A 17,317-nucleotide genomic window follows, 5' to 3' on the forward strand; every position below is an offset into this window, starting at 1 on the left:
CAAGGAGAACGAAAATCCAGAATCACATCAACGAGACAACTGACAACAATAAACACAAAACCATGATGGCTCCAGAGGGTTAAATAGGGAAATAATTCAAACATAATGGGAACCAGGTTTGTACAATCAAGACAAAACAAATGGAAAAAGAAACATAGATCGGTGGAGGCTAGAAAACCGGTGACGTCGACCGCCAAACGCCACCCACTTCGGCGGAATTCGTGACAGCGACAACTGTTTAACGTCCCTTCCAAGAGCGCTCTACACAGGGCAATGTCCCCAATCACTGCCCTGGGGCAGGAAAGAGTGCCTCCTGGTCTCCCATCCAGGACCAACCCTGCTTAGCTTCAGAGGTCAGCCAGCTGTGGGATGCGAGGTGGTATGCTGCTGGTGTGGTTTCTTTAGTCTTACCACTCAAACGTGCCTCGACGTCATCTCGTTGAGTTCACCTTTAAATTAGTTTAAGTATAGTTTGTTTTTCAAAACGTGTTTGTTAATTATTTTATTTCAGATTACTAAATTGTTTTTTTCATGATTCGTTTTAGTTTCAGTTTTAGTTTATTATAATAACATTGACACACACACGGTGGTTTTATTTCATACCAATAAATATAAACGCCCTCCACAGAAATCTGTAGCTGCGTCCCAATTCTCTCTCCTTCCTCCCTTTACTGATTTGAAAGGAAATGACTGTGGTTGAAGCAAGAGAACGAGTATTGCACAAGTGTACACTTTAAGGAGATATGACTGTTGTTATGCCTCTGCATGCTTCCATCAGACTAACCACTTCACTAGTTTATGAGGACTCTACTAGTTTATCAGGACCACTAGGTTATGAGGACTCTACTAGTTTGTGAGGGCTCTACTAGTTTGTGAGGACTCTACTAGTTTATGCGGACTCCACTAGGTTATGCAGACTCCACTAGGTTATGCGGACTCCACTAGTTTATGAGGACTCCACTAGGTTATGAGGACTCCACTAGGTTATGAGGACTCCACTAGGTTATGAGGACTCTACTAGGTTATGAGGACTCTACTAGTTTATCAGGACCACTAAGTTATGAGGACTCCACTAGGTTATGAGGACTCCACTAGGTTATGAGGACTCCACTAGGTTATGAGGACTCTACTAGGTTATGAGGACTCTACTAGTTTATCAGGACCACTAGGTTATGAGGACTCCACTAGGTTATGAGGACTCCGCTAGGTTATGAGGACTCTGCTAGGTTATGAGGACTCTGCTAGGTTATAAGGACTCCACTAGGTTATGAGGGATCCACTAGGTTATGAGGACTCCGCTAGGTTATGAGGGCTCCACTAGGTTATGAGGACTCCGCTAGGTTATGAGGACTCCACTAGGTTATGAGGACTCTACTAGGTTATGAGGACTCTGCTAGGTTATGAGGACTCTGCTAGGTTATAAGGACTCCACTAGGTTATGAGGGCTCCACTAGGTTATGAGGACTCTGCTAGGTTATGAGGACTCTGCTAGGTTATGAGGACTCCGCTAGGTTATGAGGACTCCACTAGATTATGAGGACTCTCCTAGTTTATGAGGACTCCATTGAATGTGCGTATACTAAGCACACAATTGCAATCTCTAACATGAAGCTATTGTTCAGCTCATTGTATGTGTGTGTGTGCGTGTGTGTGTGTATGTGTGCGTGACAGCAGGCTGCTGAGGGGGAGGACGGCTCATAGTGAAGTCTGGAACGGGAGTAAATGGAATGGTATCAAACACATGGAAACCATGGAAACCATGGAAACCATGCATTTGATGCCTTTCCACTCATGCCACTCCATCCGTTTCCACGAGCCCGGGCCCTCCCCGATTAAGGTGCTACCAGCCTCCTGTGGTGTGTGTGTGTGTGTGTGTGTGTGTGTGTGTGTGTGTGTGTGTGTGTGTGTGTGTGTGTGTGTGTGTGTGTGTGTGTGTGTGTGTGTGTGTGTGGGTGTGTGTGTGTGTGTGTGTGTGTGTAAAACCGCAGCTGCCTCATTGCGTCTCGTAACATCCAATTATTTACCAGCACACAAATCAAAACAACCTTGAAAAGTGTTCATTTCCAAAGCTCTTTGTCTGCTGAACGATGGGAGACGAAGTGCTTGACAAAGGTCTGGGACCAAGGACTCCATTCAGCAGCCACTGTGTCACAGACATGTTGTAACAGACCAAGGACTCCATTCAGCAGCCACTGTGCTACAGACATGTTGTAACAGACCAAGGACTCCATTCAGCAGCCACTGTGCTACAGACATGTTGTAACAGACGTGTTGTAACAGACATGTTGTAACAGACCAAGGACTCCATTCAGCAGCCACTGTGTCACAGACATGTTGTAACAGACCAAGGACTCCATTCAGCAGCCACTGTGCTACAGACATGTTGTAACAGACGTGTTGTAACAGACATGTTGTAACAGACCAAGGACTCCATTCAGCAGCCACTGTGTCACAGACATGTTGTAACAGACATGTTGGCTGATAAGGGCGGTGTTATTGTAGGTTCCAACCATATATTTACTACTTTTATTTGGCTGTGTCATCCAACCTTGAACTTTCAGTTATCAATTCAGTCTATTTCAAAATCATCCTATTTAAAAAAAAAAATTAATAGCATTTTCAATTCAGGCAATTTGTTTAAAAAAATGTCCCACTTCAATAAATTTTCTCGGGCGTGAATGAATTGAAAACTGAATTGAACTTAACCTAACCAAACCTATGTCCATAATAGTTAGTTAGCTAAATAGCTTCTATTGAGTTTTTTTTATTTATTTTCATGGTACTGCATGTACTGTAGCTAAGTACAGTACTGTATCTGCTAAGTGACTGACCTGAGGATCCAGTCCAGGACACAGTACTGTATCTGCTAAGTGACTGACCTGAGGTCCCAGTCCAGGACACAGTACTGTATCTGCTAAGTGACTGACCTGAGGTTCCAGTCCAGGACACAGTACTGTATCTGCTAAGTGACTGACCTGAGGTTCCAGTCCAGGACACAGTGCTGTATCTGCTAAGTGACTGACCTGAGGATCCAGTCCAGGACACAGTACTGTATCTGCTAAGTGACTGACCTGAGGATCCAGTCCAGGACACAGTACTGTATCTGCTAAGTGACTGACCTGAGGATCCAGTCCAGGACACAGTGCTGTATCTGCTAAGTGACTGACCTGAGGTTCCAGTCCAGGACACAGTACTGTATCTGCTAAGTGACTGACCTGAGGTTCCAGTCCAGGACACAGTACTGTATCTGCTAAGTGACTGACCTGAGGTTCCAGTCCAGGACACAGTACTGTATCTGCTAAGTGACTGACCTGAGGTTCCAGTCCAGGACACAGTGCTGTATCTGCTAAGTGACTGACCTGAGGTTCCAGTCCAGGACACAGTGCTGTATCTGCTAAGTGACTAACCTGAGGTTCCAGTCCAAGAAACAGTACTGTATCTGCTAAGTGACTGACCTGAGGTTCCAGTCCAGGACACAGTGCTGTATCTGCTAAGTGACTGACCTGAGGTTCCAGTATATATACTGGGAGCTATAATACGCTTAATGAAAAATAAACCACTAACAGACATTGATACTTTGAGTCGAAACATGTTAGAAACACCATTGGCATTGATTACAGGTATGAGTCTTCTTGGGTAAGTGTCATACAAGAGCTTCGTACACCTGGATTGTACAACATATGCCGATTATTCTTTTCACAATTCTTCAAGCTTTACTAAAAGTGTTTGGGATCATTGCTAGACAGCCATTTTGTGTCTAAAATCTACGTCTTGGCATATATTTTTAAGCAGATTTCAGAAGTCAAAACTGTAACTTGGGCACTCAGGCACGTTTACTGTCTTCTTAGTGAGCAACTCCACTGTAGATTTGGCTTTGTGTTGTAAGTTATTGTCCTGATGAAAGGTGAATTATTCTCTCAGTGTCTGGTGGAAAGCAGACGGAAGCAGATTTTCCTCTAGGATTTTGCTTGTGCTTTAGTTCCATCCTGTTTCTTTTCATCCTGAAAAACTCCCCGGTCTTTGCCAATGTCCAGCATACCCATACCATGATGCAGCCACCATGATTGAAAATCACGAGGCAGTTACTCAGTGATGTGTTGTATTTACATCCTAAAAATATTATCGGGGACATCCCCGGGACCAACGGGGAACTAGACAAAACCTCCAGAGAAACATGACACCACATCACAAGAATGACCTAAAGATTTCACCGGGGACATACCTGAAAACAACCGGGAACTAGACAAAACCTCCAGGAGACCCCGACACAACATCCAGGGGACCAAGAAGGTTCAGGGGACATCCCAAGAAGGTTCAGGGGACCGTCAGGGGACCGTCAGGGGACCATGACAAAACGTTCCAAGAACGTCCAACAACATCCCTGTGACAAACCGGGAACTATAAAAAAGGTAACAGCCGGAAAACATTCCCTTGGGACCGACACGCGACATCCTAAGGACTAGTAAAAAGAAAGCCCTACGAAGGTCATGACATGGTCCTCAAGTGACGTCCTAGTAACTTTTCATTGTTTTATTTAACTAGGCAAGTCAGTTAAAGAACAAATTCTCATTTTCAATGACGGCCTAGGAACAGTGGGTTAACTGCCTGTTTAGGGGTAGAACGACAGATTTGTACCTTGTCAGCTCGGGGGTTTGAACTTGCAACCTTCCAGTTCCTAGTCCAACACTCTAACCCTGCCACCTCAATATATATATATATAAAATAAAATAAATTGTGACGTCCTAGTAACTTACAGGAAACTACACAAAGGTCCTCCAGAAAACATTCCCTTGGGAACATCACGCAACGTTTTTGGACTGTCTTGGGAACGTCGGTGGGATAATGTCGCATCAAAACCCCTTTAAGGGACCTAATTGGAACGTAGCCAAATGTCCTCAGGACATCCTTTAGTTTGCTGGGTTGTGTGTAGTTTGACTGTAGTCAGATCTCATCAGGGTTATTTTTTTTTTACCTTTATTTTACTAGGCAAGTCAGTTAAGAACAAATTCTTATTTTCAATGACGGCCTAGGAACAGTGGGTTAACTGCCTGGTCAGGGGCAGAACGACAGATTTGTACCTTGTCAGCTCGGGGATTTGAACTTGCAACCTTTTGGTTACTAGTCCAACGCTCTAACCACTAGGCTACCCTGCCGCCCCAGGGTTGGTGTGTGACCCAAATGGATCACTATTCCCTATATAGTGCACAACTTTTGACCAGAGCCCTATGGATGCCTTTTGGAATAATACAGTCTTTGTCTAGTCCAAGGCTAGCTATTTACCTACAATAACTATTTGAGAATTTGATGAATGCTCATTGGTCACATTCATCAACACACACACGCACGCTCATACACATCATCCTTCTCTACCTACTCTCTCTATTATAAAGCCATCTATCATTCTTCCTATAACACATAGAGAGCTGCATAGCAGCACATCATGTAGGTCCCTGTAATGGTGCTAAATCAGACTTGCCACTGAGCATCTCAGAGTACCTACAAACTAATGTACTCTAAAAAAATCAATCGGATTTCTGTAAAGAACCTTTCTGAGGGCCATATGAAGCAATCCATTGACCCCTTTTTGGTTCTATATGGCATCATTTACTCTAACTTCTCATTTCATCTAACTACTCATGTCATCTAACTACTCATTTCATCTAACTACTCATTTCATCTAACATCTCATTTCATCTAACATCTCATTTCATCTAACTACTCATTTCATCTAACTACTCATTTCATCTAATTACTAACTACTCATTTTCTAACTACTCATTTTCTAACTACTCATTTAATCTAACTACTCATTTTCTAACTACTCATCTTCTAACTACTCATTTCATCTAACTACTCATTTCATCTAACTACTCATTTCATCTAGCTACTCATTTTCTGTAACTACTCATTTAATCTAACTACTCATTTCTTCTTACTACTCATTTAATCTAACTACTGATTTCATCTAACTGCTGATTTTCTAACTACTAATTTTCTCTAACTACTCATTTCTCTAACTACTCATTTCTAACTACTCATTTCATCTAACTAGTCATTTTCTGTAACTACTCATTTAATCTAACTACTCATTTTCTGTAACTACTCATTTCATCTAACTACTCATTTTGTCTAACTACTTATTTCATCTAACTACTAATTTCCTCTAACTACTAATTTCATCTAACTACTAATTTCATCGAACTACTCATTTCATCTAACTACTCATTTTCTCTAGCTACTAACTACTGAAAGACGAGACATTTTACACAGAGCAGAGAAAGATTCAACTATTTCTTACTGGACCCCACAGAAAAAAGGTGATCCTTAAATGGGGGCATGGTGTGGGGGGGGGTCTGGTGGGGGCCTGGTGGGGGGGTCTTGTGGGGGCATGGTGGGGGTATTGTGTGGGGGCCTGGTGGTGGGGGCATGGTGGGGGGGTCTTGTGGGGGCATGGTGGGGGTATTGTGTGGGGGCCTGGTGGTGGGGGCATGGTGGTGGGGGCCTGGTGGGGACATGGTGGGGACATGGTGGTGGGACCATATGGCACGAGACAGGGTCTAAATTGAACGAACAGAGATTTGACAAAACAACACAGCAGGAGAGTCATTAGCCCCCACAGTGTGTCCCGTCAGGCAGGCTTCTACCACGCGTCCCTAACACCACCCTATTCCCTGTATAGTACACAACTTTTGAAGCAGATCTCTATGTGTAGTGAACTATATAGGGAATAAGGTGTCATTTGTGACAAACACCCTAGTCAAATACATATCAGGGTCACACTGAGACAGCCACTGATAAAGTGTTTGGAAGCAGTAGGAAGACGGGGATAGTTCATTCTTACACAGATTCCTCCCCCCGAGCCACTAGCAATAGCAGTAACTAGCAGCTGTAGATTGTTATGTATGATCACGACCAAGCTGTTTTGAATTGGTGAGAGAGAGAGAGAGAGAGAGAGAGAGAGAGAGAGAGAGAGAGAGAGAGAGAGAGAGAGGTTAAAGGTCAGAGGAACACATTATGAGCATGTTGTTGGTAAGTATAATTACATACAGCGACACAATGCAGAAGCCTTAAATTGACCGTGAACTGCATTGTGTTGTAGAATGAGGACTTGAACAGACCGGTCAATACTGTATTGTTGCCGGTTGAATAGGAGAGAGAGGTTCAGGCAGGTCAATACTGTATTGTTTCTGGTTGAATAGAAGAGAGCATTTCTATTTTTCTCTATTTTGATAACTTTAGTTTAAATGTATCACTGGACTAGACTCTATGGAGTAGAGTACCGTGATGAGGCTCTATGGAGTAGAGTACCATGATGAGGCTCTATGGAGTAGAGTACCGCGATGAGGCTCTATGGAGTAGAGTACCATAATGAGGCTCTATGGAGTAGAGTACCGTGATGAGGCTCTATGGAGTAGAGTACCGTGATGAGGCTCTATGGAGTATAGTACCGCGATGAGGCTCTATGTAGTAGAGTACTGTGCTGAGGCTCTATGGAGTAGAGTACCGTGCTGAGGCTCTCTGGAGTAGAGTACCATGCTGAGGCTCTATGGAGTAGAGTACCATGCTGAGGCTCTATGGAGTAGAGTACCGTGATGAGGCTCTGTGGAGTAGAGTACCGCGATGAGGCTCTATGGAGTAGAGTACCGCGATGAGGCTCTATGGAGTAGAGTACCGCAAAGAGGCTCTGTGGAGTAGAGTACCGTGATGAGGCTCTATGGAGTAGAGTACCGTGCTGAGGCTCTAATGGAGTAGAGTACCATGCTGAGGCTCTATGGAGTAGAGTACCGTGCTGAGGCTCTATGGAGTAGAGTACCATGCTGAGGCTCTATGGAGTAGAGTACCGTGCTGAGGCTCTAATGGAGTAGAGTACCATGCTGAGGCTCTATGGAGTAGAGTGCCGTGATGAGGCTCTAATGGAGTAGAGTACCATGCTGAGGCTCTAATGGAGTAGAGTACCATGCTGAGGCTCTAATGGAGTAGAGTACCATGCTGAGGCTCTATGGAGTAGAGTATCGTGCTGAGGCTCTATGGAGTAGAGTACCGTGATGAGGCTCTATGGAGTAGAGTACCATAATGAGGCTCTATGGAGTAGAGTACTGTGATGAGGCTCTATGGAGTAGAGTACCATGCTGAGGCTCTATGGAGTAGAGTACCGTGATGAGGCTCTATGGAGTAGAGTACCATAATGAGGCTCTATGGAGTAGAGTACCATGCTGAGGCTCTATGGAGTAGAGTACCGTGATGAGGCTCTATGGAGTATAGTACCGCGATGAGGCTCTATGGAGTAGAGTACCGTGATGAGGCTATATGGAGTAGAGTACCGCGATGAGGCTCTATGGAGTATAGTACTGTGCTAAGGCTCTATGGAGTAGAGTACTGTGCTGAGGCTCTATGGAGTAGAGTACCGCGATGAGGCTCTCTGGAGTAGAGTACCATGCTGAGGCTCTATGGAGTAGAGTACCGTGATGAGGCTCTGTGGAGTAGAGTACCGCGATGAGGCTCTATGGAGTAGAGGACCGCGATGAGGCTCTATGGAGTATAGTACCGCGATGAGGCTCTATGGAGTAGAGTACCGTGATGAGGCTCTAATGGAGTATAGTACCGTGATGAGGCTCTATGGAGTAGAGTACCGTGATGAGGCTCTATGGAGTAGAGTACCGTGATGAGGCTATATGGAGTAGAGTACCGCAATGAGGCTCTATGGAGTATAGTACCGTGCTGAGGCTTTCTGGAGTAGAGTACCATGCTGAGGCTCTATGGAGTAGAGTATCATGCTGAGGCTCTATGGAGTAGAGTACCGTGATGAGGCTCTGTGGAGTAGAGTACCGCGATGAGGCTCTATGGAGTAGAGTACCGCGATGAGGCTCTATGGAGTACAGTACCGCAAAGAGGCTCTGTGGAGTAGAGTACTGTGATGAGGCTCTAATGGAGTAGAGTACCGTGATGAGGCTCTATGGAGTAGAGTACCGTGATGAGGCTCTATGGAGTAGAGTACTGTGATGAGGCTATATGGAGTAGAGTACCGCGATGAGGCTCTATGGAGTATAGTACCGTGCTGAGGCTCTATGGAGTAGAGTACTGTGCTGAGGCTCTCTGGAGTAGAGTACCATGCTGAGGCTCTATGGAGTAGAGTACCATGCTGAGGCTCTATGGAGTAGAGTACCGTGATGAGGCTCTGTGGAGTAGAGTACCGCGATGAGGCTCTATGGAGTAGAGTACCGCGATGAGGCTCTATGGAGTAGAGTACCGCAAAGAGGCTCTGTGGAGTAGAGTACCGTGATGAGGCTCTATGGAGTAGAGTACCGTGCTGAGTCTCTAATGGAGTAGAGTACCATGCTGAGGCTCTATGGAGTAGAGTACCGTGCTGAGGCTCTATGGAGTAGAGTACCATGCTGAGGCTCTATGGAGTAGAGTACCGTGCTGAGGCTCTAATGGAGTAGAGTACCATGCTGAGGCTCTATGGAGTAGAGTGCCGTGATGAGGCTCTAATGGAGTAGAGTACCATGCTGAGGCTCTATGGAGTAGAGTACCATGCTGAGGCTCTATGGAGTAGAGTGCCGTGCTGAGGCTCTAATGGAGTAGAGTACCGTGCTGAGGCTCTATGGAGTAGAGTACCGTGCTGAGGCCCGACACACATTCACTGCTTAATCAGGTCTAGCTCCCTTTTTCCATCTATTTTCAACGTGCACAAAGTATATGTTTGTCTGAATATAAGGTAGTTGTTTTGTTACAGACCGCATTGAGTTGAATGTGCCTGAAGGAGGCCCAAAAAGCCTCCAGTCCAAGACATCCCAAATGTGTATTATCTTCACAAAATAGCGTTATTTTGTTCCAGACTCGTGTTTTTTCAGGAGGAGGTCCTGAAAGCAAGTTGTTTCTTGAGGCAAACAAACTCTATTATTGCTTTCTCCACCCCCAGATTCACTGACTAATTGACTATCGTCAGGCCCGCTGATGTATCTACCTTCACAACACAAAGCCTTGCCAAATGAATTAGATGGTAAAGGGTATGGATCGGATTGCTTGGCTCGAATTGGGAGGAAAAAGTTTCAAATGAATTTAACTTCTCTCTCTTCAGCACAGTCTTTTCTACCCAATCCTTCAATGTCTTTCCAGGTATGAGTCATCTCTAACATCTCTGTTTTAACTAATAATCTTTGTTGTTGGTCTTTTCTTTTCTCTTAAACAGGAAGCTGGCTAAGAAGCGTAATTGAGCATTACAAAGCAGGATATTATAATGATTGATTAATTGATTATTGATTCATTATTAATTTGTTGTTGTTTTGTCTTGCGTTCCTCCTAAACAGGAAGCTGGCTAAGAAGCGTAAAGAGACGTTGAGCAGTACTCGACAGGAGATGACAGTGATGGTTAACTCTATGGATAAGAGTTATACGGAGCAGGGGACAAACTGCGACGAGGCCTTGTCCTTCATGGACACACACAGCCACACGCTCAACACCAGGAGTGAGTGTACCCTCATCATCAATGGGAGAAGTAAGTTGTACTGGGAAAATGACCTTCAGACGTTGATTGCCCTTTTTCCCTTTTTGAAATCAATCGTATCGATAAAATATCTTATCTTAAATCCCATAAATCCACCTGAGTAATGGGAGCTTGTTGTGTCCAACATTTCTACTTGGTAAAAAAAAATAAAAAATGTTGATATTACCTCATTTAAAAATATATATATGTTATAAAGTGTGCATGTTCAAACTTCATAAAAACATGTTTTCTCAAGAGAGGTTAAATAAATAAAAAATAGATACAATAGTAAGTGCCAAAAAAAAGTTACAGGGTAACAGGTTTTACCATTTCATCTTAAATCCATAAATTGTGACTAGAGTAATGGGAGTTGTGTCCAACAGCGTAAATCAATGCTTCACAAAAAAAGGGTTTTGTTCAAACATTTCTACCCTGTCTATCTATGGGTGTCACGGAACCCACCGGAACTTTCATTACGCACACCTGGCCCCTATTCCCACTGATTAGTACCTTGGTTTACCAGTGTCCTGTCCATTATTGTTACACTGTCCGTTGATTCGTGTGAGTACCTGTGCTGTGTGTTTGCGCAGATGATTACGGGGTCTCGTCCCGTGTGTTAATCATTGTGCGCTTGTGTAATTTATTCAAGGTACTCCTCTTTTGTTTTGGGTTTCAACCCTGTGTTTTGGTATAGTGTTTGTTTAGGTTTCGTCCCCGTGCCTTTACATGGCACGCCGTAATTTGGGGTATAATAAAAAAAACGATTACGCATTCCTGTGCCCGTCTCCGGACTCATTCATACCAGCATGACAATGGGTAACTGTTTTGCTTGACCCGCTCAGTTTTCCACCGCAAAATACCAGAAAATGACCAAAAAGAGTAGAACCAGTTTCACCTGCTTTTACATTTTGATTTGACTATTAGATGTTCAATGTTTTATTTCTTTTATAATTAAAAAGATAGTTTCATTCGTATAAAAAAAAACATTATTATTATTATTAAAAATATAATTCCGTTCACAAAACAGAGTTGACTTTAAAATGAGGGACAGACGGTCAAAAGTTTAAGAACACCTACTCATTCCAGGGTTTCTCTTTTGTTTTTACTATTTTCTACATTGTAGAATAATAGTGAAGACATCAAAACTATGAAATAACACATATGGAATCATGTAGTAACCAAAAAGATGTTAAACAAATCCAAATATATTTGAGATTATTCAAATCGCCACCCTTTGCCTTGATGACAGCTTTGTACACTCTTGGCATACTTCCAACCAGTTTAACCTGGAATGCTTTTCCAACAGTCTTGAATGAGTCCTCACATATGCTGAGCACTTGTTGGCTTAATTTCCTTCTCTCTGAGGTTCAATTCATCCCCAACCATCTCAATTGGATTGAGGTCGGGTGATTGTGGAGGCCAGGTCATCTGATGCAGCACTCCATCACTCTGCTTCTTGGTCAAATAGCCCTTACACAGCCTGGAGGTTTGTTGGGTCATTGTCCTGATGCAAACTCTTGGCAATGCGATCTTTATTAAAGTGCACTTAATTTAGTGTAACAGGCTTTTAAAAATTAAAATTCAGTTTTGGTGCACAATTTCTACTTAAAATATCAAAGGCACCCATTTGGTGGAATGACTCTACTGTATACGTTACTGCTACATGGCTATTGTTGAAAAACACTTCACCCTAATCCTTAAAACCTTTTACCAAACTCAGTCTCTAACAGCTTTGTCTGGGGCTAGGCCTTGGAGCCTGATCATGACCCCGTATAATCTGACCCAGGCCACCCTGATTAGACCCTTCTACCCCTCTCTGCCATTAGTCGTCTTCTACTGCTCGGTAGGAAATGGTGCCCCTGAACAGACACTTAAGCTTTGACCTCAACTTACTGTCTGTTAAAATGTGACTGTTTTGAAATTGACATACCTCTAAGAAGTTCAATTCCTCACCCCATGTCCCGGTTCCAAAATCCTGAGCCCCTTTACCTTGTTTAACCGTCTATTGATGTCATGTGTAGCTGTTTATGCTAGTGTTAGACAAGTTAGTCATCCCTTTAACTCAGTCCTCTGATGTGTGACATGGTGTTCATCTTAAAGAACATGCACTGAAACTAAAATACCTTTAGTTTTGGTGATCCTCTCAGCTCCTCTCAGCTCCTCTCAGCTCCTCTCAGCTCCTCTCGGCTCCTCTCAGATCCTCTCAGATCCTCTCAGCTCCTCTCAGCTCCTCTCAGCTCCTCTCAGATCCTCTCAGCTCCTCTCAGATCCTCTCAGCTCCTCTCAGCTCCTCTCAGCTCCTCTCAGCTCCTCTCAGATCCTCTCAGCTCCTCTCAGCTCCTCTCCTCTCAGCTCCTCTCAGATCCTCTCAGATCCTCTCAGCTCCTCTCAGCTCCTCTCAGCTCCTCTCAGATCCTCTCAGCTCCTCTCAGCTCCTCTCAGATCCTCTCAGCTCCTCTCAGCTCCTCTCAGATCCTCTCAGCTCCTCTCAGATCCTCTCAGCTCCTTTCAGCTCCTCTCAGCTCCTCTCAGATCATCTCAGCTCCTCTCAGCTCCTCTCAGCTCCTCTCAGATCCTCTCAGCTCCTCTCAGCTCCTTTCAGCTCCTCTCAGCTCCTCTCAGATCCTCTCAGATCCTCTCAGATCCTCTCAGCTCCTCTCAGATCCTCTCAGCTCCTCTCAGCTCCCCTCAGCTCCGGCTCATAGTTGGGTGGATGGATGGCTTATTATGTATTCCAATTTATTTAATGTACTGTATTAATTACTGTATTAATTACTGTATTAATTACTGTATTAATTACTGTATTAATTACTGTATTAATTACTGTATTAATTACAGCCATTTCTCATTCGGCACGGGTATCGATGCAGTTTGCACTGCGATGCAGTGTCTTAGACCAATGCGCCACTCGAGAGGCCCCCGCTGCAAAGTTTTTCATGCTGATCAGTTGCCTTGCGCAAAGTATCTATTGACCTGCTAATAGCCCACAATGGTGCTGTACAACATGACGGGTCGAGAGTCGGCTAGAGTACTACAGTAAGAGCAAAGTGATCCAAACATTTCCACACCCTAATTACAATCTAACCAATACCTAAACAGAGATTCAGTGAAAATAAAAATCTCATTGAATAATCAAGACCAATCCCCAGCGCTTTCTTGACCTCTGAATGCTCTCTTTTCCCCATTCCACTTGCCTCTTACATTAATTTTAATAGAGTATTTTCCAGCATAATCAGTGCTCTAACTCCCCCTTGTGGTGGTCTGCAGCATTGACGCTGTGACGCAGGGTACCGTACTAAACCACAAATGACCTCTAAACCCCCCCACAGCATAATCTCAAAACCTTTAGTTGAGCAAACACTGTATACGACATGGTGTTGGTACTAGATGACATGGTGTTGGTCCTAGATGGTGTTGGTCCTAGATGGTGTTGGTCCTAGATGGTGTTGGTCCTAGATGACATAGTGTTGGTCCTAGATGACATGGTGTTGGTCCTAGATGGTGTTGGTCCTAGATGACATGGTGTTGATCCTAGATGACATGGTGTTGGTCCTAGATGGTGTTGGTCCTAGATGACATGGTGTTGATCCTAGATGACATAGTGTTGGTCCTAGATGACATAGTGTTGGTCCTAGATGACATGGTGTTGATCCTAGATGACATAGTGTTGGTCCTAGATGACATGGTGTTGATCCTAGATGACATGGTGTCGGTTCTATATGGTGTTGGTCCTAGATGATATGGTGTTGGTCCTAGATGGTGTTGGTCCTAGATGGTGTTGGTCCTAGATGGTGTTGGTCCTAGATGACATGGTGTTGATCCTAGATGACATGGTGTTGGTCCCAGATGGTGTTGGTCCCAGATGGTGTTGGTCCTAGATGGTGTTGGTCCCAGATGGTGTTGGTCCTAGATGGTGTTTGTCCTAGATGACATGGTGTTGGTCCTAGATGACATGGTGTTGGTCCTAGATAGTGTTGGTCCTAGATGATATGGTGTTGGTCCCAGATGGTGTTGGTCCCAGATGGTGTTGATCCTAGATGGTGTTGGTCATAGATGCTGTTGGTCCTAGATGGTGTTGGTCCCAGATGGTGTTGGTCCTAGATGGTGTTGGTCCTAGATTGTGTTGGTCCTAGATGATATGGTGTTGGTCCTAGATGGTGTTGGTCCTAGATGGTGTTGGTCCCAGATGGTGTTGGTCCCAGATGGTGTTGGCCCTAGATGGTGTTGGTCCTAGATGGTGTTGGTCCCAGATGGTGTTGGTCCTAGATGGTGTTGGTCCTAGATGGTGTTGGTCCTAGATGGTGTTGGTCCTAGATGGTGTTGGTCCTAGATGGTGTTGGTCCTAGATGCTGTTGGTCCTAGATGGTGTTGGTCCTAGATGGTGTTGATCCTAGATGGTGTTGGTCCCAGATGGTGTTGGTACTAGATGGTGTTGGTCCTAGATGGTGTTGGTCCTAGATGGTGTTGGTCCCAGATGACATGGTGTTGGTCCCAGATGGTGTTGGTCCTAGATGGTGTTGGTCCTAGATGACATGGTGTTGGTACTAGATGGTGTTGGTCCTAGATGACATGGTGTTGGTCCCAGATGACATGGTGTTGGTCCCAGATGGTGTTGGTCCTAGATGGTGTTGGTCCTAGATGGTGTTGGTCCTAGATGGTGTTGGTCCTAGTCGGTGTTGGTCCTAGATGGTGTTGGTCATAGATGGTGTTGGTCATAGATGTGTTGGTCATAGATGGTGTTGGTCCTAGATGTGTTGGTCCTAGATGGTGTTGGTCATAGATGGTGTTGGTCATAGATGGTGTTGGTCCCAGATGACATGGTCAAGAGTCATGCCCAAAACACTAACTGTATTGTTGTGTGGCTCTTTGACTTCCCCTTCCTAGTGTTCAGCACTGACAAACTAAATATATTACATGTGTCACTATACATTACGTACGTTACGTACTGTGTTATGAATCTGCTTATCTGACGATTTGTGTTATTTCTGTTCTGGTCCCATGATATGTTCTGGTCCTATGATATGTTCTGGTCCTATGATATGTTCTGGTCCCATGATATGTTCTGGTCCTATGATATTTTCTGGTTATGATATGTTCTGGTCCTATGATATGTTCTGGTCCTATGATATGTTCTGGTCTGGTCCAATGATATGTTCTGGTCTGGTCCTATGATATGTTCTGGTTATGATATGTTCTGGTCCTATGATATGTTCTGGTCCTATGATATGTTCTGGTTATGGTATGTTCTGGTTATGATATGTTCTGGTACTATGATATGTTCTGGTACTATGATATGTTCTGGTTATGATATGTTCTGGTCCTATGATATGTTCTGGTTATGATATGTTCTGGTTATGGTATGTTCTGGTTATGGTATGTTCTGGTTATGATATGTTCTGGTTATGGTATGTTCTGGTTATGATATGTTCTGGTCTGGTCCTATGATATGTTCTGGTCTGGTACTATGGTATGTTCTGGTTATGGTATGTTCTGGTTATGATATGTTCTGGTCTGGTCCTATGATATGTTCTGGTCTGGTCCTATGATATGTTCTGGTCTGGTACTATGATATGTTCTGGTCTGGTACTATGGTATGTTCTGGTTATGATATGTTCTGGTCTGGTCCTATGATATGTTCTGGTTATGGTATGTTCTGGTCTGGTACTATGATATGTTCTGGTCTGGTACTATGGTATGTTCTGGTTATGATATGTTCTGGTCTGGTCCTATGGTATGTTCTGGTTATGGTATGTTCTGGTTATGATATGTTCTGGTTATGGTATGTTCTGGTTATGGTATGTTCTGGTTATGATATGTTCTGGTCTGGTCCTATGGTATGTTCTGGTTATGGTATGTTCTGGTTATGATATGTTCTGGTTATGGTATGTTCTGGTTATGGTATGTTCTGGTCCTATGATATGTTCTGGTCTGGTCCTATGGTATGTTCTGGTCTGGTACTATGGTATGTTCTGGTTATGATATGTTCTGGTTATGATATGTTCTGGTTATGGTATGTTCTGGTTATGGTATGTTCTGGTTATGATATGTTCTGGTTATGGTATGTTCTGGTTATGATATGTTCTGGTTATGATATGTTCTGGTCCTATGATTCTGTTCAGACTGTATATTGATAGTTTGCTTTCTGTCTCCAGCTGCATCGTCCCCTTCTTCCTTCACCCTGAATAAGTCTAATACTCTCAGCACAACGCTTCTCAAGTCCTACTACCCAGGTAAACACACCTTTACTCCACCTCTGGTCCGCACCATTCTGCCATACTATGATCACTGTAGATAGCGGAGAGTAGAAGTCAATGGTTGGTGAAATGATAGCTAACTTAAGTTTAGCTTTAGTCCCATGTGTGTTTGTTGCATCAATAATGTGTTTTTGATTGATTGAAATGAATCGGAAGTCTATGCATTAATTATAACAAACATCATCTGTGTGTGAATGTACTATATTTGTAGCCTACTGTTCAACGTGTGTTTGGTCTTCTATCTCTCTGTGTTTAGCAGTTCTTCTGTCTCCTGCTATAAGACTGTATTGTTTTGTCTTTCTCTTCCTCCTCCTCTTCTTCCTCGTTCTCCTTTTCCTCTTCTTCTTCCTCCTCCTCTTCCTCTCCTCGTCTTCTATCTCGTCCTCTTCCTCCGCTTCTTCCTCATCATCTTCTTCTTCTTTTTCCTCCTCCTCCTCCTCCTCCTCCTCCTCCTCCTCCTCCTCCTCCTCCTTCTCCTCCTCCTCCTCCTCTTCCTCTGCCTCTGCTTCCTCCTCCTCCTCTTCCCCCTCCTCCTCCTCTTCCTCCTCCTCTTCTTCATCTTCTCCCTTTTCTTCATCCT

The 17,317-nt window shown here is 43.9% G+C and overlaps 1 protein-coding gene across 1 annotated transcript in view; it reads left to right on the top strand.

Annotated features, from left to right (window-relative positions):
- Positions 1 to 17,317, top strand: part of LOC109884403 (receptor-type tyrosine-protein phosphatase mu) — a 505,693-nt gene that overhangs the window by 336,013 nt on the left and 152,363 nt on the right. The window contains exons 18-19 of the mRNA XM_031806763.1: positions 10,308 to 10,495; positions 16,636 to 16,713. Coding sequence (XP_031662623.1) covers positions 10,308 to 10,495; positions 16,636 to 16,713 — 266 coding nt within the window. The remainder of the gene's footprint in view (positions 1 to 10,307; positions 10,496 to 16,635; positions 16,714 to 17,317) is intronic.

The sequence above is a fragment of the Oncorhynchus kisutch genome, linkage group LG27 (assembly GCF_002021735.2).
Source record: "Oncorhynchus kisutch isolate 150728-3 linkage group LG27, Okis_V2, whole genome shotgun sequence".
Taxonomy (NCBI): domain Eukaryota; kingdom Metazoa; phylum Chordata; class Actinopteri; order Salmoniformes; family Salmonidae; genus Oncorhynchus; species Oncorhynchus kisutch.